At 40.7% G+C, this 22,088-nt stretch overlaps 1 protein-coding gene across 8 annotated transcripts in view; it reads right to left on the bottom strand.

The window, feature by feature from the left end:
* ARNT2 (aryl hydrocarbon receptor nuclear translocator 2) overlaps window positions 1-22,088 on the bottom strand; it is a 107,435-nt gene that overhangs the window by 9,422 nt on the left and 75,925 nt on the right. For 6 of the 8 annotated variants that reach the window (XM_083851288.1, XM_083851291.1, XM_083851290.1 and 3 more), the window contains 6 exons: window positions 17,605-17,756; window positions 9,708-9,780; window positions 9,425-9,548; window positions 5,331-5,430; window positions 2,651-2,789; window positions 349-514 (listed from right to left, as the gene is read on the bottom strand). In XM_083851288.1, the coding sequence (XP_083707414.1) occupies window positions 349-514; window positions 2,651-2,789; window positions 5,331-5,430; window positions 9,425-9,548; window positions 9,708-9,780; window positions 17,605-17,756 (754 nt within the window). The remainder of the gene's footprint in view (window positions 1-348; window positions 515-2,650; window positions 2,790-5,330; window positions 5,431-9,424; window positions 9,549-9,707; window positions 9,781-17,604; window positions 17,757-22,088) is intronic. The other 2 variants (XM_083851287.1, XM_083851293.1) reach the window with 1 other exon arrangement.

The raw sequence follows: 22,088 nt of genomic DNA, 5'->3' as shown, positions 1-22,088 counted from the left end.
TGTGAAAAGAGACTGAGCCTCCTGGCCACAGCTTGGGAGGACATGTCCTAGTGATGTAAGCAATTTTTGAATCTATCATGACACAATTTACAGGGGGAAAGAAGTACCCTCATATCACAAAACGTCACAACATTCTGAAGTCTACTAAATGTAGAGTAGAGTAGAGGTATCATGGAGGGACCATGTCATCTCAGTCCACCATGCTCAAAAGGAGAAAGCAGAACCCTTTTACATCCTGGGCTTCCCAACCAACTCACCAAAAGAAAAGGTTGGAGGATTTTAAACTACGTTAGTACTAGAGAGTTTCCTTTTTATGTGCATTTCTGTGCTACCTCATTTAAAACTTACCAAACCCTGCACTTCGGTTTGCTAAGCTAGAGTAGGCATTCCCACTTGGAGAAGAGGTGGCAGGGCTGGAAAGAGGGCTGTACGACGATGGATCAGCTGGGTAGGTGTGACTCGTTCCAATCCCAAAGGGAGATGACTGAGCCTTCCCAGACTGAGAAGGAATTTGCTGAGGAATAAGGGAATAAGAAAGGAATGAGTTTTATTGTTGAGCAGCACAGCAGACTCACGTTTTAACAAGGCAAAGCAAAGACTTAATAAATTCTGCAGATGCAAACAGGCACATTATCCCCATCTCAGCCATGTTTAATTTCTGTCAAAGCCAACTTATTGCTGCATAAGGAACACAACAAAGCTATAAACTAACACAGCTCTCCTGCTTATTAACTTGCATGTACTCAATAAGAGAGCTACTTGCAAAAACATGATTTCCTTCGTCTCTATCATGGGGATTAATCTCAAACTGAACAGCTATGAAGACTTCACCTTTATTTGCTATGTTTTGATTTTGCAGTGCCACAGTAAAATCAGTTATGTGAATGCCTTGTAGAATATAAATTGTTTTCAGGTGATTAGAGTCTTCAGTGCTTGGGAGAAATTGGCCAAAGAAGTTTCAAAAGCTCATGAGCTGCTTTCTCTCCCTGCCTAAGAAGTACAAGGAGCAAAGTTATTTTGCCTTGTAAAAGGTTTGGGAGGGAGTGTGAATCACCAGTCCTGGGAGGAGGGAATAAACAGTCTAACTTTGATCTAATTGCGCAGCCAAGTTAATTCAAGGGTATTAAAAAACAACTTGGTGTCATTTTCATCTACATAATGGCATTGTCATAGGATCTCCAAGAATGTAATACAAATGATTAAACACCGCAAGACTGCTTTGAGACATGTACGCTGAGTCTAAGGGAGGTGAAGTGTCTCATCCAAAATCATGTGCTAAAACAACATATAATGCTACAGATAAAATCTGCTTATAAACTCTTTCCCGTCTCCCGCATCGTGAACAAATCCAGCAGTTCCAAGAAAAACTCACTGCCTAATCAGTTCCACAAATAGAAGTTAAAGGTGATTACATCTCTAGATACTTTTAATGATGTGCACTTTTATTGGCAATCAATGCGCTCAAGTGAAGCTACTCTCCTAGACAAATGCAAGGGACCTGGGGGAGGACGAGAGATCCCAACAGGCATATAACATGATGGAGATGCTATTAAGTCTTCAGCTCAGTTCCAAACCTAATACATCGTACATTTCGAAAGGCTTCCACAACGACAATGAGAGCATGATGTGTTACTTCTGCAAGGCTTAACTCTATTTATTTAGGATGGATGAATGAATTCCAATTTCCTCATGCTCACATATAAATTCCGTTGACTTGGACAGAAAGAGAGATGAGTAATTTTTTTACATCATTTTTAGCATCCTCCATATCGTTCCAAAAAAAAAAAAAGTGTCAACATTACAACTGTATTTTGTTAAGCAGGTGTAACAGAATAACCGTGGCACACCGAGGGCTATGCAGCATCAATGTGACTAATGTGGAAGTAACTCAGCTACACAAAAAATATTTAGTGCCCATCCCACCGTGCCATTCTAGCCTATTAAACAAAGGAAAGTCAGTGATTAAGAACAGCACAAATAATGGATCAAACATGGTAATTTTATATTCTTTGTCTTTAACGGAGTTCTGAAACATTTATTTCTTGTTACCTAGAACAAGAGGTGATTTCTGGGTTAAGGTAGCCCTGATGTTATTGAAGGGGGTATTTCATAGAAAGATGTGCCAGCACATCTCCTCCAGTACACGTCACGCTGTGAGCTGCACCGGGCAGGGTTAATGGAAGGGCAATGGACTAAGTAGCCTCTGCTCCAAATTCATGCGTGGATTTGTATGTGCCACTTCCAGATAATGCTGCTAACTGTGGGTAGTATTGCTGGGGGCTAGACCTTGGTTCAAGAAAGAAAGAAGGAGTGAGCTTAATCCTAACGCATAGCGGCTGTCCTCTTTTATTTCATTCAGTGCACACACACAAATAAATGCAGGACTGAGACCTCTACTGGGATTTATGTCAGTACAGTGACTGTCGCTATTATGAACACTATTACAAACTAAATGCAGTTACACATAGGGCTGCTGTCTCAAATTATTATAACCTGTCAAGGAACAGAAGTGGAGGAACAGATTTCCCTCTGAGAACCAAACACAGTACATTTAATCACAATATAAATGGAGTTTACTAATCCCTTTGTAAAAAGAAGAGGGATTGCAAATCTCTAATGACCGTGAAAACAGAACAGCTTTAATCAATACCTGTCCTGGAAATGGTGGGCGATTTCCTGTCCAGGCCACCTGACTCTGATTTAGCTGGCGAGATATCTGTGTCAGATTTTGGCCTGTTGATGAAGAAGACTGGATGTCGTTCACACCAGGCACATGTACCACAGATGAACTAAAGAAACAGAAACAGTGCCCAGCTTGTAGGATATATTCTCAACGCACAAATAGCATTCCAGATACTGAAATTCTGATAATCATCTCAGTAAAAGTAATTGCTCATCCTGTATTAATTAAAAAAATAATTAGAACCACTAGAAAACTATCAGGATTATTGGCATTCTAAAATGAAGGTTCAAATAGACACAGACGACAAAATTATTTTGAATTTGACTTCTATAATCCCCTGCAAGAAAAAAATGTAATCTAGCACACTGTACATAAACACTTAGCTCCATCCAAGTTCATCTAATGCACTGAAAAAAATTGATTGCAGAGTATTCAAGCAGGTACTTCAGTTTGAATTTGTGCTAAAAGTCAACAGTATTTAAGCATTTGCTGAAATGCCATCCTAAATGAAGACGCACAAAAAGATAATTACAAATATGTCCTTATTTGTTTCCTACCTTGCAAATGAAGAAGTGTGTGTTATACATAAAAAATTGAAGTTTTTAATTCACATTTCTGTCAACTAATGCGAAAAAAGAATATGTAGCTATATATCCAGGCAAAGCAATAATCAAGAAAAAATGAAATTAACGTGGAATTAAAAAATTACACATGTGGAATTAAACTCTTTTCCAAAAGAATTTGTTTATATGTTAGTGCTTCCTAATTGCTGAATTTTGCTACAGAGAACTTTCCCCGACATTTCTAATCAGAAAGAAAATATTATGAAGGACTTTAACACTTGAACAACTGAATATATATAACCACACATTGTGAATATGCATTTATGCTGTTTGTATATGAGTATATATGTATATTCACAAATTTACATATTCTATATAAATATTTAAATAAATATAAATGAAGACAACATATAAAAATGCTTTTGTACATCAAATGAAACAGTTCAATCTTTCTTCTATGTCATTGCTATTGTCCATTTTCACAATCATTTTACAGATAAAGAAGGGAGCAGATTGGGAAAAGAAGTAAACCAGGCTGAGCAAAGAGGATACGGGAATCTGAATCCTCTGAGAAGACTGACTAAATACTTCCCACAGTAGTAAGCAGAATGTGGCAGGCATCTGAATATGGGATTTGCTATCCTGTCTTCAGCTGCCTAAAAGTGCGTGTCTAGAAATTCCTTGCAGAGTCTGTATTATTATTACTTTTTATTTTTATTTTTTACTAGCACAGAGTCTCCCAAGTGGGCAATGTGAACCAGAAAGTCCATCTAACTTTGGCTGACCTCTGGAAGCACACAATAGCTGTTCGTGAGGGCTGGCCCTAATGCCAACACCTTCTCAGCCACACTGGCAAGTCACATCGTCTGAAGGGCTTGGACAGCATCTGGAACATACAGTTTGAAACCACGAGTCTAAAAAACAGTGCCTAAAGGCTGCTGGGCTCAGTAACCTAATGGATCTGCCTGGAGAGCATTCAGGAAGGACAGCTCATCAAGGGTAAAAATGCTGGTCTACGTGTTGTTACTCGATGTAATAGAACAGGAGAAATAAAGCTACAGTTAAACATCAGGAATGAACAAAGGAAATGAACAAAACACATGCCAAACCCCAAGATGGCACGTCAACCATCCACTAATATACAATATCCAACTAAAAGACATTTCAGTTCACTGTCAGGAAAAGTATTGTATTGTAAGTTACTCTTGGTTTTTACTTGGACAAAGCAAGCAGAGGGATTATTTTTCTCCCCACTGAGATTATTAGCAATTATAACTCTAAGAACACAATGGTTTATATAAAATTATAATTTGCAGATGTTTTCTAGTTCCTGGAATCAACAGCCTCTGAATGAAACTTCAGTGTCACAGTTGCAGAATGGTGACATGAAGGACAATAAGGTAAATATAATCACTGTTACCACACTCTCAAGAAGTGAATGGAAGAGCATGCAAATTCTGAAACTTCCTACTAGCCAAATCTGTATTGCCAGCTGGTAGGCAACAACATGCGCTCTGAATAACTCAAAAATACCCCAGGAAGTGTTACACCACCACCTAATATATGTTTGGAAGGTGCCTTAAGAAACTGTTCATGCCTGCGTTCCAGGCTTCATCAGAAACTAATGATGAAGCGCTCCTCTGCTCCCTTTAATAGTGGTGTCCACATGAGGCTGGATCATGGAAAAACGATGCCCTTCAAGGCAGCCTGCAGACGTACTGACAGCCTGAAGTGCACAACAAATCCTTGCACTTTCCCAGGTTAGGTGAATGTTCCTCAGACGGATCTCTGAGGCTCCCCATCACCTCTCAGATTTGCTTCCCTTCATGATTTGCTGCTGTTTCTTAGCTTTTTCCAGTTGCACTTACCAGTCACTATTTTTAACAGAGAGATCCAAATCTTCGCAGCTTGTAAGCCTAGCCCAAGTGCTGAGACATCGTGTAGGAGTGAAACATACGCAAAGAAAAGTTCATAAATGTAAAGAAAGCCCTCTCACCATCGGTCAGTTTAGTTTCCACCAAACTGAAAGAGAACAGCCCCCACTCAGTCACCAGCTGATATGCTCAGGATCTGGACTACAGTACCTGAAAGTCTTTCCTGAATGTCCTGGCTGAAACGGGCTTCCCTGTGAGTAAAGCTGCTGGTTTCCTGCTGTGGATGCTGAGGCCATCATTTTTTTATCTGCTACAAAAGAAAAGCAAATCACAGAAAGAGAAAAGCTTAGAGATTTTTTTAATGAAAATTGCTATGTATACACACAGCAGGGATTGTTCTTCTCTTCTTAAACCTTTATGAAAAGGCCCTGTGGAATACATTAGGAATGACACAAAAGGGCCATATGACAATTCAATATGAAACTAGAGCCACAGCTGGTTTGTGTCTACTTCACAGCCCCTTCCAGGATGTACCTCATTAATGCTATTGTTTGCATGGAACATAGCACTGGTACATGCCCCCCGGCCACGCAGTCCAGACCTTTGCTGTGCCCGCTGGAAGCTGCTCCAGACCATGTAGGCAGGAGGGGAGCCACAGGCAGCGGCCGAGGGGGGAGCGATGGGTACACAAGTCCCAGCTATTGCCTGGGAAGGGGAACGTGGATTTGCTGGAATAAAGGAAGAGGAACGGAGGGATGGCGCATGAAATGAGCCAGGCCTGCAGAAAGCCTGATGCACGTGCACCTCTGGGGTCCGCCTCAGGACGGCCTCAGGCAAGGGTTTGTTTCTGGCACCAGGAGAAGCCCCCACAGTGCCACTGCTGCCAGCACAGGTGTTTGTAGTGAGGGCCCACACCCAGGTGGGTTAAACGATCGAAGGAACGGTGTCAGAAAGCTCCTGCCCTAACCAGCTGAGAGTCCGCTTGCTCCAGGGACAGCAGGAGTGGAGTACCCAACCCTCCCAGCAGCCTGGGGGCACTCCTGCAAACCCCAGGTCACCAGCTAACCGGGGCGATCCTGCTGCCTCCACCTGTGTCTGTCTCACAGGTGTCTGGAGGCTCTTTGCTTCTGAGCATGAGCGAGACTCATGCGGATGAGCTGTAGCAAGGCATAACACTGGTCTCTTGTGGATTTCGCTGTCCTATACATGGCTCGAGGGAGCCAAGAAATAGGATGCAAGCATCCCAGGGGTGCGGGAAGACAGGCTAGCATAGTACATAACATGCACATAGAAATGTCATTAACTTTCATAGCCTACTCTTAATGTGGCAACTGGATATCAATCTCCAATTGAATTAGACAACAAACAATGCCATTTAGTCCCTTAAGTTAATTTTATGGCACTGGATTATTCTAAAGGCCAGAGAAACTCACTACTACTACTTTCGTTAAAATAATTGAAAGGTCCTCTCCATCCCCCTTTACTCACTTTCCCCATCTTCCCTTACCACCTTCGGGTGCAAAACGCCCCACAACTCACTGATGACTGCAGCCATCTGTTGCTGTGCACCTCTGACAGGCCTAGAAATCAAGTCTGCCTCCTCATTCTCCTCTTTGCTCTTTTCAGACACCCACTCGTTTCACAAGGTGCTCTCCTGGACACGAGGCCCACTCAACTCACAAGTATTCCAAGTATTTTTTAATTTTCTCTAGCATTTAGCGACCCCGTGAGCTTGGCTTACAAAAATTCTCCAACACACATCTGCTCTTCTCTGCTACTTAACTTTTTATTACACTATTTTCTTAACAAGTATCTAAGCTCACCTTCCCAAAGGGAGAAGTCGCCTCAAATTACCTCACAAGAACATGAGAGAAGGGCTGTGTATGCCACTGATGCAAGCTGGCACTGCTTTCCTCTTTAATGCAGAAGAGAGTAGAAATTCCTAACTGGCTACATATTGCTTAGACTGTGAGTCTGGGCTGCAAACCTACACTCTGATATAAAAACAGCAGGGAGAAATGAGGACAAGGTTTAGAGAAAGTTGTGCATATGGTAAGAGAGAAGAAATGAAAATGGGTTGGGATAAGGACATCAGGAAGAAGGACAGATTTTGCCTTATTTCCCTCAGTGATGTCATTGAGATCTCCCATTTCCTAAGGCCACCCTTTTCTAAGATACCAAGCTCTCAGGGTTGGAAAGACTGAGCCAAAATCCTGCAGCTACTTTAGATATTTGAAAATGTCTGAACAACGACCTTGAGAATGCCCTAAATGAACTCAAATTCCTCAAGAGAGGAGTTGCCACGGCAGCTAGCGGGTCCATGCTGCAGATGAGACTGAGACAAAGGGAACAGCTAAACTAGCTGCAAGCAGCTAAACTGGCTTTAAAATCTCTTATTTCCACTCAGGTCTCTACACACTACTTCATCTCTCTCACCTTTGGTAGAACATAAAGTATCTATTTTGTTTTGATGCTTTACCTGCATCCTTAGTCCTGTTTCTCTCTAATCCCCTTCCCTGCACTCAGTCCCTTTACTGGTCAAACACACACACTTATCTGAGCAGGACCGGTGTTTCTGCCTGTAGAATAAACATCTCCGTAAGAACTGCACCACCCCGTGCCTCAAGGCACCTGCATGAATGCGTGAAGCCCTCCTACCCCCACTTTAGGTTTTTTAATTATGCGTGGCTGCTGCATGTGATTACAGCAACAATCCTTGAATGTCAAACCCGTCATTTTATAGAACATAGCAGAGCATGAGATCTGGTATCAACATAATGCAAATGTCTTGCAGGCAGCATGCAGGTTTGTCAATATTGGTTTTGGACAGACTATCTCATCTCCAACTGAGAACCATCTCTTTTTATCATTCAGAGAAGACCTTGATCACAGCTCCCATGAGAAATTCAGACAGGGTGAATGTCCCAAAAAAAGCATAGCCTGTAAATTGATAAGAATGAAAAGAGAAATGGCATTTCCAAGAACATAACCTCCCAGCTTGCTACACCCTTAACCCTAACCCCTCCCTGCAAACAGTTGAGAGGTGCCTGAAAAAGAGCCAATAAGGCAGCCAAAAAGCAAGATGTTCTTGCTCGGAAAAACACATTCTGATGTTTGAGGTTGGAATCTTGCTACCTTCTAATGGACCCCTTTTATGGCCTCAGCTGTTGACTTCACTGTTAGAGTAGGCAGAAAAGGATGAACAGGAATAACAGAGAAGTCTCAGCAACAGGAGGACAGAGTCTCAAGACTATCCTGCAATTACACTGCCTTCTCCATTTGAAATGGCCAAGCCAGACATAAGAAACCAATGCAGTGAGGTCACCTCCCAGCACCCCTGGAGTCAGACCCTGTGGGTTGTTTCCTTCATGCGCTGCGTGACACTTGCACATTGATTTATTTAAAACAAATGTAAAAACTTCTCTTTTTCAGTGAGGACAGTTAAGAACAATAAACAATTTACAAGTTCTTCCATGAGTAGTGGAAGTAATGAGCCTGGTTTCCTACAGATACATTTCGGATGACCCTTTCAGCTGCCAGTCTTCTCGATGACTTCTGTCTGTTAGGGAACAGGCAGCATAACCTGGGGCGAGTTTGGGACTACGTCTGTCCAGCTGACAAATTGGCTATTACCTCTTGGAACAGGGCTGCGAAATCCTTCAGCAAGGGCACTGGGTGAGGACTCTGTCCTCACAGTAATTTTCATGAAATATAGAAGAACTTACTGTTTCTCGTATCACTCTTACAAGTACTTGCCAACAGGCTGAAGAACTGTGGGGAACAGAGCAAGGACTCCAGACAGACATGACAGGAGATGCCTCAGCTTGCCAGAGAACAAGGATATTGCTATATTTCAAGGCAGCATAGGCACCTCAAAACATCAATGCAAAAGCTGGTGATATGATAAAATTTGCAGGCCTATCTTGAGACTGCTTGGTAGCTTTCTTAGTCCGTGTCTACTTAGAGAGATGAACTCACATCTGCTGTTTAAGAAAAAACTTTCTTAGAAACTGCAAGTTCTGCTCGGTATGTTTAGTATCTATGAGCACTGTTTAAGGTACTCCTGTGGAATGAAAAGAGAACCAGAAATAAGCAGCTCTGGTGAAACAACAGCTCTTCATTCCTCAAGATTTTCTCCTCATCATTTTTAGGGAAAATATCAACTAAAGACAAATTCTAGGAAATGCCTTGCAAATTGACTTTGCTTGTAATATTTTCTCTTCGATCTCTCAAGGCTGTGCTCCACATCATGTAACCAAACTTAACACAGTATTAAAAATTAAACACCAGAGACATTCACTTACAAGCAGTTATTCCAGCAAACATCTCAGCAAATCTAGGATCTCTCTCCTGGGAGAAGATAGCATCAGGCTTTTCCACAGACTTTCCGCCCTCATGGACATTAGTTGGTATACTTGGAACAGGCACCTGTTGAGATACACAGAGGAAGATGAGCCCCTCCAGCTACTTTGACAAAAAGGAATCCAGGGACAGTCACAGTGCATTTTTAATTTTGCTGAAATCTGCCACTGCTTTACATTTTAAAAAATCACAGACACAGAAATAAAAACTATTGAGATATTTCACCTGTGATAAGTCATAGGATGACAGCCCGTCTCTTTGATGCACTTCAAGTTCTGCTTGCTGCTGCTGAAGTTGTCTGCAAAGGAGACAAAATGACTTCATTACAAAAAAACAGTTAAGATACAAAAAAAAGAACAGCCATGCTCTTCTATTTTATACTCTGACTGATGTGTCTCTCAAGTGATTTAAGTCATTTTCAGTGAGATTCATCTGATTTTTAAGGTTTCTCACTGAGAAAGCTTGCAGCACAGGAATGTGGTGCACAGTAGTGCACAGGAAGGGTGTTCCTGTGATAGCACGGAAATATAGGTGGGTAAGTGATGGAGGATGGAATACAACTTCCTTAGGCAGGATTTAACAATTCACTATGAAGACTCCAAGAATATCTTCCTCAAGTTTAAGATGAATATGTCAGATTCCTTCCCTGAGTCTGCTGAAGTAAACCAGTAAAACTCCAGTAACAATGATGCAGAATTATGCCAGTCAGTAAGAAAAAAGCCATCAAATTTGAGACTGAATGCAACAACATGTTGAGCTCGAACTGCATAAATTCGAATTTGTAGTAACACCTATTTAACATGCTTTGGTGCTACTCTTCTCAGGATCCAAGTCCGGATTCTATCTAATTTCTGAAGCTTTTTAGGAAGTGAATATCAAGAGATAAATTACTTGTACTACTATCTAAAATCAAGGCATTACCTAAAATCAATTTGTCTTGAGAAATGCTACAGAAAACACAAGTCTCATATTAATGCTAATCAGAACTGAAAAAAAAATAAATCAGTTGTTTAAATGAGGTAAGAATCACTGGAAGTAATAGCTTTAATCCAATTATATGAACTTGGGAGAAATTAAATGTGCAGCAGCAACAGAAAAACAGTTCAGAAGAAACTGCCAGAGCAAATAAATATGAAGGCTGTAGGCCAGAATGAAGAACCTCAGTGTTGAAAACTGCAGGTCCTTGCAACGCACTCGATTTGTGTTTAGTGTCAGGCACTGTTACTTAACTACAACAATTAGCCAGGGTCAACAGATAAGATCTTTGGAAGTTGTGATAAATAACCAATGGTGATATTTTCTATAGATGAAGACTTGTAGGGACAGTACGCAGGTTATGGTAAGTCAGGCATATTCATATTCTACATGCAAAAATACTATTTATAAAAGCATACATATCTTTTATATAGTTGTAATATAACCCTCTTCTTTATTTTTTTTTTAATTCTGAAAAGATAAATTCAAAGCTCCTATTTTTTTATTTATTTTAAAGCAGAGACTATCATTTTGTTTCTATTGGAAATTTTGAAATTACCATAATAAAATGACAACACAAGAACCCACTGTGCAGTAAAGTTTATCCAATATAAAAAACAACCCTCTTGAAATGAAAGGCAAAATTGCTACCAGTCTTTTAATACCAGAATTTTGCTATTAAAACGTGAACTTATGCTTTCTTTTTTGGACTTGCACCATCCCCATGTTAGGTCATTGAGAAGCTCGCTTGTCTGAGCGCAGATCTGTACGCCTCTTTGCAGAAAGACAAACCCAGCTTTGTCCCAGTGCTGAGCCGGGACAGCAGAGTGTGAGAGCCACACAACCAGAGCAGTGCAGGGCTCGGGCAGGACGGGCACGCTGATGTCGTTCCAGCCCATTCCCAGCAGCTCACCTAAATGTGCTCTACAAATGTTAGACAACGTAAGACAGAAGACTCGACTTTTGGCTATTTGGTTTTGCCTGAGGAAGAAGATCTGAATCACTGTAAAGCACTTCAGTTAAAGGTTTTAGCTTCACAAAAATGGAACAGGAATATTTTGTGATCAAATATTTTGTCTTTTGAGGATTGCACTCTCCATTACTTAATTCTGTTCCTACAGAGAAATTACCTGAATGCTTTGCACCTTCCATTAACGGCTGCTTTCTGTCACTTGGTCACAACTGGCAAGATTACTTCTGACCTGAGAATGTGCAAGTAGCACACTCTAGCTATGATACTCTTTGCTCAGATACTAAAGGAGATATAAAACCCTGTAAGTTATCCTCATCTTCGAGCTTTGGCATAAGACTGGAGTTGGACTAACAGGCTTGATATGTGCAAATAATACTTGACAGGGGTTGCAGTTCTGCATGCTTCTGACTTCTTTCCAAAGGAAAAATCACCTAACAGGCAGGCAGCTGCAGTAGATGAGATGTTGCAAAAGAGCAAGATTGTGGATTTCAAAACTCTGGATAACTAGGACATAATTTTAGATTTAGGCTTAAGTTTTAGATTTTTATCCAAACATTCTTAAAAATTTTGATCTAGATTTTGATTGAAATGTCAAACGACTAAGAAACAAACATACAGACCAAGCCAAACAAGAAACTAGGCGCAAACTGATAGGAATGTGGGGGACCACTCGAACAAGCTACTGACACTAAAGTGACTTTTTTTTTTCTATTTTTTCCATTCCTTAATGCCTTTAATCTTGACTTGTTGCTTTTCTAGACAATACTTTTACACAGGCACTAGTTACTATTGTCCGGGAAACTGGAAAAAAACCTGTGGCCTGCACCACACAGATCAAAGCAGATGCTCAAATGCCTTTTGCTAGCCTTACTATCTAAAAATACATAATACACAGAATCACTTTTGTACCGTAAGTAACGAGCAAAAAAGTTGCTCGTTCAGGTCATTATAGAGGCATGGATTTTTCACATTGTTTTAGTCGACAGAAAAATCCTAAAAAAAATTACCCCTGGAATGCATAGACATTCTTTGTTCTGCAAGCACAAAATGCATGCTCTTCCAGCAGAACTATGGGAGGTAATTTAATCATGGCAAATCTATGAGGAAGTTTTTCTAAATACTACCCTGTGGACAATAAACACCCATTAAATCCTGTTGTTAACGTGAAAGCTAATTACACTGTTTCATTTGTTTTTATTACCAGTGACTCGGTGCGCGTGTCAATAAACAGCACATTAGGTTTCTTCTGTTCCGTATAAAGCATGTTTTCTTGATTTAGCCATATACATATAAATGAGCCAAGCACAACAGCATACTTACTAGTTACTCGTTTTGTAGGCTCTTCTCTAACTTAGTACTCCTTCGCCCTTTTCTATTGTCTCTAATACTCGTTCAGTATTTATACTGTACTCATGCAATACAATCTAAATTTCACATTGTGTTAACAGCACTGGACTTTGGGAACAACCTAGCAAATCCACTTCCTATAAAAAATCAAACTCTTCAGTGTTTCTTCCCTGAGCTCTATGTTAGTTACACTGCACCTAATTCAGATTGAAATGCAAAGGCGGGTTAGCATCTTCTGCTGTTGTTTGCTGCTACTGTCTAAATAGCACAAATGGTGTTTGAAACCTGGAAGAAGCAAATGCAGCAAGTCAAGGAGCATCCGACCAGGGAGAGCCGAACGCTGCTGCTGCGGTCACTTCGGACCCCAGCATCCAAACAACCCTTGTGACTGAAAGAGCAACACCCCCAGGACACTCATTGCCACACGGTTTTTGAGAGATGATATGGAACAGGGACTTAGTATCAGTTTGGGCAAAACTGAAACTGCTTTCTGACTTCAAAAACAAAACCCAAACTAAACTATCCTTGTTTTGATTTTGGTTTTTGATTTTGGTTTTGTAGCTTAAAAAAAAAAAAAAAAAGGGAAAGCAAAATTTCTTGGCTCTGCTTGTTACCCAACGTAGCAAGTAAGGTATTGCCTAGGTCAACACTGGCTTCTGCCTGTACTGCAGGAATTCCTGGCTCACCCATCAGTCCAATGTGAAACTGGGAAAGTCCTCTGCTTGAACAAGAAATTTCTCAGCAAATGTGAAGCTTTTTGACAGTTAATTCAAATTTCCTTGGAGAATGCATTTGGAGGATGTTGTGGTTTAACCCGGCCGGCAGCTAAGCACCACAAAGCCTTTCGCTCACCCTGCCCCCTGCAGCGGGATGGGGGAGAGAATCGGGAAAAAAAAGTAAAAGCTTGTGGGTTGAGATAAAAACAGTTTACTGGTACATAAATAATAATGATGATAATGATACTAGTAGTTATAAGAATGTGTACAAAACAAGTGATGCACAATGCAATTTCTCACCACCCACTGACCGATGCCTAGCCTATCCCTGAACAGCAATCCCCCCCTACCCTGGCCAGCCATCCCATATTAATTGCTCAGCGCGACGCCACATGGTATGGGACGTCACTTTGGCCAGTTTGGGTCAGCTGTCCTTCTTCTGTCCTCTCCCAGCTCCTTGGGCACCCCCAGCCTCCTCACCGGCAGGGAGGCTTTTGAGAAGCCAAAAAGTCATTGGCCTAGTGTAAGCACTGCTCTGCAACATACCTGTTCCTTTTCAGACATCAAAGTGAAAAGAAGGATCTGAACTTTAAGTTTAACGGTCTCCATACGGAAACAACACTGTACCTTTACCATGCTATTGTACATGATAGAAGCGCACATACTTCCCAGATCTGTTTTGGACAAAAAGGCAGTAATAAAAGCTTTGTGGCTGCCATCATAAAGTCCTCTTTCAGAAAGTCTTGAAGTCTCTCTCTCTTAGCCTACAATCTCAAAGTCACCACTACAAAACTGTCTGTCTTACACAGGCCTTGATGGACCAGATAGCCCACAGATGCACAGCAATCATGAGAAAGCAAATCTTCAGCACCACTACCATAGGCTGAAATTTTATCAAAAGAGTCGATCTCATTCGTATTTTGGCCCATGGGAATCAGAAACGGAAAGCATCAGTCCCACAGGCATGGCTGATTCACCCGGCAGGCTGCCTCTAACAGCGACCTGCGCCAGCCCTCTCCGAGACAAAAATAATCTTGAGGCTCAGGACAACCAGAGGATTCATAACTGCATGCAGTGGAACATGCACGGACTTTGGTGTTTACAAAAATGAAAACATCAAGATTTCCACAAAGGTCAGAAAAATATATTTTGTTTACATATATAAAGGCTTAAAAAAAAATCATTTGTCACCATGACAGATTATTTCATTCAAGCACTACCCTGTGTAGCTGTTAAATGAACATTAATCAAAATGATTATTTCTTTTTGGAAATCAAACAGCCCCAAATACACAGGAAGATGCGGTTGAACGGGTGACTCTTCTTTTCAGCCGAACACAGCACAAATGCTAAACATTAAATGCTTCATTTCTCCAGGAAGTTTCTCTTGGATGACTGCACCCAAGAGAAACTGAGAGTTTTTTTTCTCTTTTTTCTGCAAGGAACTAACTGAACATTTGAACCTAATCTTTCATTATCCTGTGCACCAAAAAGAAGATTTGGAAAGTTGACTAAAGCTCTAAAGGAAAATCCATAAAACAGAAGAAAGAAGAAAAGAGGGGAAAAACAGGAAAAAGAGAAAAGAAAAAACAAACAAAAAAATCAGCTAATACCTCCACAACTGGAGCCATCGCTGCCCTCTACAGTCTCGTGTTTGGGAAAACACTGTTCACCGACCACCACAAAGTTAGAGCTATTGCCTGTACAGACACACAGGTGTACACACTGTGGCTTTAAACTCTTCTAAGTCAAAAACTGATTTAAACCTAGCTCGATTGGGTACGTTGTCTTTTTAAAATTGCATCTTGAATTTTTTTTTACTGCCTCAAACCTGCATTTTATGGAGCTGGCTACGTTATCTCAGGGATAAAACCAAATCTGTCTGTGCAGAACTGCCTCCAGCTGCGCAGGGGAAGGCACCTCTGCTTGGTCTCCATATGAAGCACTTTGACGGACCCGGAGCATCGGATGCTGCTGTGAAGCATTTTGCTGGATCTGGAGCATCGGATGCAGCCACCAACATGCAAGGATGGCCACGCATGCTGGGGCTGAACAACCAGCCCTAGCTGGAGCCGAATGAGGCAGAAATCAGCAGTTACCATGCCGAACAACGCCTCTAGGAAATCAAAATTCAAAACATGACCCCCAACAATAAATAAATCCAGAACCAGGCAGGAAGAGCACTCCATTACAGTGAGTCCTCTTTGGACATCTGTCTGAGGAGTGTGAGAGAACAGGGAGAAAAACAGAAACAGTCTGAATAACGCGTTCTTTCTACTATTCAGAAGCAGACGTCTAATGGGTTTTATCTTGCCATAGGACGAGAACATTTTCAACACTACAGAAAAGAGGGAACATCCTCCGTCAGGGTAGCAGCAGGCAATTCCCATATTTGGGCAACATTGCTGGGTTGTTATTCAGACCTAGCAAGAGAGATATAACAAGAGCCAGAAGCTGGCACAACCCTGTTCATCTCAGCGAGTGCTGTGATGCCAAGCTGCACAGTATAGCGGGGTCTCGGAAAAACATTCCCAGAGTAAACACGACATAGTCTGCAGTCCCGCTCTCTGAGCTGTGCACTCCTGGGAACAAAGCACAATTAAGCCATCCTAGGACAGATTGCAGCAGTTGCCTTTTATTTTTCAGGCCTGGTTTTGCATACATAAATCATTTTGGAAACAAATATGGGGCAGCAAAAACGAGGAAATATCTATTTTGATTCATAGCGCAGACAGGGATGATTAGCTGTCTGATTCCAGGACACGCTTGTTTTCGACAAACTGTTCGGTTGTTTAAACACAACTTTTGGGGTACAAAAAAATAAGCAAATTGATTCTGATGATGGGTTCCAAGAGACTGAAGGCACTGCTCTTGTAGCCCAGGTAGGTGCCATGTCCAAACACCTTTCTTCAGGAGCAAGTCAGGGAACACACAGACACATACTAGCTTTCTAGTAGTTCAAATGCCAAAGCCCCGGGAGGCTGGTTTTACAAGTGGAGCTCTCAGCGTGCATCTCCACTAGTAGACTGCTCGTTCAGCACTTTCAGTCTGACAGGTTGAGATCTTAAATCCAATAATTTCCTCTAAGTTAAACACTTGGCAAAGAAAGAAACACAAGAAACAACTCTGGTCAGACCAGACACAGATCTTGTTTTAGCAATAGATTAAGTTTATATTGGAAATAAAAAAATATTTATTAAAAAACGACAAAAAAAAACAAACCAAAACAAAAACAAACAAACAAAAAAAAAAAACACAAAAACCCCCACACCTAACAACTATAGAGCAACAGCTTTATCAAGACCAGATCAGCTTCTGCAGTTGCTGGCTTGGAACTCAGGAGGTTCCAAAACCTTCTCTGCTCAGTTACACCGTGACAAACCCCTGATGCACTCCTAGCATGACTTTTCTTTAGAAGCAGCTCCATCAGCTGCAGAATGAAACACCCAGTAATTCAACAGACTTCTAACAGATCCAGTGACAGATTTTTGAAAGTATTTATTCAAAGACAGGATGATTTCATTCCCCTCATCATATAAGGGGTTGGATCTATCCCCGTACTTGGGGCTATTCCATCAGATCTCAACTGAATAGTAGGAACCCTTCCCACTTTAGCCTACTAGGAAATCACATCACCAGCTTTCATAGGCTGTAAGACGATACCTAGGACTACCTAAGGGTATGATCACAATGAACAAGAGGCAGGAGTGTTGATAACTTGTGTGCTACTTGTTAACATGGACATAATTTTCTCTTTGGCTAACAAATGAAGGCAATATCATGACAGCTGGTTGGCTGCTGGAAGCTCTCTGCTAGTTTAAAAAAGCCTGGATTGAGATCAATGGGTTTGCTGAATGACATAACAGATAAGTGACGTCTCTCCTGGTGCAGCCAGGCCCTGGAAGCATTGCAAGATAATGACACAGAGAAGCAGCTATGCTGCAGGATCTTATAATGCAGAAAAACCCTACTACAGATTGCAACAGTGTCACAAAACGTGGCTAGAAACAGGCTACCACAAGAGTCTGAATGTGCATTTACACTGCTAACAGCAAAAAGTAATGCTTCAGTTCTTTCAAAACCATGTACGTGAGCAGCTGAAAGGCACATACTTCACGTTGGTGTTGGTGCAGATGATGTACTCAATCTCGTCAGAGTAAGGATTCTGAAACGTGAAGCTGCTGGTTCTGATCAGCATCCACTCCCGGTTTTTGGTGCGAAAACGATACATCACAGACAGGACTTGACCTTTCAGTTTCACAACCTGCAAAACCATTTGGAAAGGTTAATAAAAGGAGACTGCTACCTGCTGTGCAGATGAATAGTAAACAGCAGTAACTGGTGTGTTCTGAACTTAAATTACAGAAACCCATGGACACAGCAGGAAAATTCTTAATTCAAAGAAAATAACCCAAATCTGATTCATGTTTGAAGTTATCTCCTTCAGAGTCAGCTCCCCACACTTTGTTATGTAAAATGTCCTTTCCAGCCTGCGTATAAGCAGAACACAGATTCAGGAACCAACAGGTTGTGCTGTTATCCCAACAGGGAAGCTTTAAGAAGGTTTTAATGCAGAACATTTATCAAGAGAGATGGACAGAAACCATACAGAGGCATCTTTTAAACATTTATGTATATATGCGTATATCATAAACTAAACATTGCAGCTGAAATAAAAGTCCACAAAAATTTTTTTTATAAGGTTGGCTATCTGTTTTTCTGCTTGGATACCTGGCTATACGATTCATGTGTGACATAGCAAATTATATAGTAGCATCAAAATTTAGGACAATATTTTAAAAAAATTAATAAAATATATATATATACACACTTAGAAACTGCATATGGCTGTTTTTGCTTTTTTCCCTACAAACATTACAAGCCTGATAATCTTTACCCTAGTGCCTAAATCTTTCTTCAGATCACTAATATCTGATCCTGAAACACTCTGAGCATTACCTACTGAGTGCCTCTACCTATCAAAGCCTTCTGTACCCATGGGGATTCTGACATATATTTCCCTGCATGATTTAACTCTACCATTCCTCCCCCCTGGGGTGTGACAGTCTTGCCACACAAAGCCAACAGAAGCCCTCGGTCACCACAGTTTTGGGGCCAGCTCCTTGACACGAATGGAAACTGATGGCGGGTTCTGGGTGTTAATTCAGGGGTAGCTGAGCAGCAAACATTTCTGTGGATTCAGCCCTTTTGGTCTCAGGGCATTAACCTCTGTCAGAGGGGCGGGCAGACAGCTCGGGGGCCCTTTCAGCCATCCCAGCATGACTTGGAAGACGTCATGAGTCATCTTTCTTGAGCGTTACTTAAAGGCAGAACCACTCCAAGACAAAAGACCTCAAAGTGCTGCTCAGGACAGCTGTGTTTTCTGTTGCCAAGACGAAATACCAGCACATGTTTCGGACTGCAAGTCTCTCCATATTATAAGTCTCTGTCTTCATATTAGGAAGCAGCAGTAGGACATTGCTCACCTGATGTCACATCCTGACACAATTCCTCTTCTCGAACAGCACTGCACTAAGTCAGGGTTACTCAGAGATGGATTCTCTCTCAAAGTGTCTGTTCTTAACTCCACTTCGGAGAAAGCTTTAACATACACCCTGCCCTTGAAGCATAAGAACAGACGCACCACGCAGACTTCAAGACACACAGCTAGCAGGACCCACAGGCTATTTTTAAGAAAGACTATCCAAAAAAAGCCTACAAAATTTTAAGTCCCTTTTCAGAAATCTCTGTTCAGTGTTTTAGTCTGGCACCTAGCTAGGGTTCTGCTAAGCATCTGCTCCCTTATATCTCATCTCTTCTTTTCACTGCCTCTTCCTAATGATAGCAAATGCCTTAAAAAAATAATCCTTATCTTGTGTGCTTGTTTCCTTATTATAAGCTTTCCTGTCCAAAGGCTGACAAGTTCCCTTTATACCTTATTTTTTCCAACAAATGAACTGGTAACAGTATTTAAAAACAGCATTTAAATTGCCCGAGATAACACAAAGATAGGAGAAGAGATGAAGAACAAGTTCTACATTTTGTCAAGAAGCAATAAGAATGAAGAAAAGCAGTTAGAGAAGGGTAATAATTCATAATTAAAGGCATGAAAGAAAAAGTATGGGAAAATAATTTTACCTTTTTTTTTTTTTTTCCAGGGAATGATAACTAATTAGAGAAATATTGATGGGCAAGACAAAAAGAATAAAAAGCAGAGATACCCTTGATCTGTCTGATGTGTAGATGAATTTTGCTATGTGGAACAGACCCAGGAAGACCTTGCTGGGATGGTAAAGATCAGGCAATGGCAACTCCCAAAGAATACATAGGAGCCAGCAATTATGTTGGAAGGAAACAAATACATAAAGGCATAATCATAGATGCAAAATAGACAAAAATGATTTGTCTCCAGCAAAAAATAATTAGCAGTGCACAAACCTTCAAATGTAGTGGGAATTAAGCATGTGCTAAATTAAACTGCTCTTAGGGGCATAGTTGAATATAAATGAATTTACCACCTACTAACGGTTAAGTACAAGTTGCGGTGCTTTGCTGAAATGAACCTTGAAGATTACTTCTGCAATACCTAAAGTTAAAACAGACCATTCCAAAAGAAGTAATTTAAGCTGATAAATAAACTAAAATATTCACTAAAATAGTTTCAATAATTATACAAAGCTAATCAGAGCTCACACATCGCAAGGAAAGACAATTTTGGGGGAAATTCCGTATCTCTGTATTTGAAAATAAACACGCCACATAATAAATCAAGTGAAAGAGCATCCATGAGTATATAGCAAAAAACCTATGATGGCAAAGTGAAACACTTTTGGCTTTCACAAGAAGAAAGAATGAGCTAGTATTTGAATGGAGAGAGCAGAGAGAATCCATTTTAATAGCATTAATGAAAACAGAGCATCAATTCTTTGCTTGGACAGCATACTTGCTTATAACTAAGTCAGAATTTAAGTGTCTGGCAATAACCATTTCAAACTTTGGCCTTGGTAGCTGAAGTTTCATTGAAGTCAACAGTTGGGTACCAAGAGAGAAATTTCACCTCGATTCTCTCAGTATGATGGAAAAAAAACAACGGCTTTGATGGCACCAAAGATGATGTAATAACGAGTTATCTCAAAATAAGTAACGTGGTTCTGGTCCCTGGGAACTCTGGAAATAAATGCACTTACTCCAAACTTTGAGGCCTGTATCTTTCTCTCTCTGACAAGCATGGATGAATTTAAGAAGCATGCTCAAAACAATACCTGCACACTGGCACTGTAACTGCATTGTATGTGTTATCTAATAATCCTGGGTTTAAGTCAGAAGAAAACTTACATGGTTTCAAGTCATTCAGCTGGCACTTACCTGGGATATCTGTGTTTATTTTTTATTACTTTTCCACTAAGCTACCTCAGCTGGGCCTCAGGGAAGGCCTACTGCAAATAAATGCCACATCTTGTTGTGGGTTCTTAATCATTATCCACTATATTCCCCATGAGTAGTTATCTCAGCAGAAACCCACTATTTACCCTGTGTCTTTATTGACAAGCAATCAGGTTAGGAAATGTGCTCCGATGCATCTCGAATTGATCAACTAGCTACAGGACTAAACGGAAAGAATGACAACAACAACAAAAAAAACAACAACCTTTTAGAAATGCCTGGAAAAGTTCTAAATAATACTAAGGCAAAGGCCTTTTATTTTTAATAAATGCTTTTGTAGTTCGAGTTCAGTGAGCAACATTCTATAATCAGCAATTTTCTACCACCACACCCAGGGTAAAAAACACAGAACTTGTGTAAAAGTGTCTAATCTGAATAGCATCCGACTGGATATCAAATAGCTGTATTCTGGATCCTTTGATACTAAACTCTATTTGTTGATCTTGGCCTTGAGAATATCTCATTCTGGCCTGATTTTCCCACCCTGATGAATGAATTTATCTTCCCAAGGAAGTAAAAGCTTTGAGATGGATGCTGGCAACTGACCAAAACCTGCAAACCCCGCCCTCCTTTCCTCCTCTATTATGCACCAACCTGGTTCTGATACTGCCAGCAAACTAGACACGTCAAGTTTTCAGGAGGTTTGAGGGGAAAAAAAAGAGTTTACTGGAAATCACAGTTACCTTTTTAATGAAAAGTCTTGTAAGGCCAAACTAACAATAATAAAACAAACGGCAATGATCTATTGTTCTGAAGTCTGAATAAAGCAAACATTAATTCTGTAATAATATATAAAGCACAGAGATCACTGGTGGGAAAATCGTGAACTGTCTTAAAACAGTGCACACAAACAAAATAGAACAAAAAAAGATTCAAAGCTAATGTTTAACCTTTACTTTCTTACATTCTTCAGAAATAAAAACCACCTGGTGCATAGCTTAACTGTTTACTTCAGTCTTTTATTCCATGATTGAAATAACAGTCCAGATCACACTGCTACTGTACTGAACAAAAATATACAGAAAAAGGAATCGCCTGCTAGAGAAACAGCACGATATTTTCATAGATTGGACACAGGTCGAGTGAACAGGAACTTTCACTTCTAATTTGCTTTTTTTTCCTGCTGTCTTTCTGCATGACCTTGAGCAAATCA

This window comes from Anser anser (assembly GCF_964211835.1).
Source record: "Anser anser genome assembly, chromosome: 10".
NCBI classification, from domain to species: domain Eukaryota; kingdom Metazoa; phylum Chordata; class Aves; order Anseriformes; family Anatidae; genus Anser; species Anser anser.
This window is presented reverse-complemented; position numbering and strand designations above follow the sequence as displayed.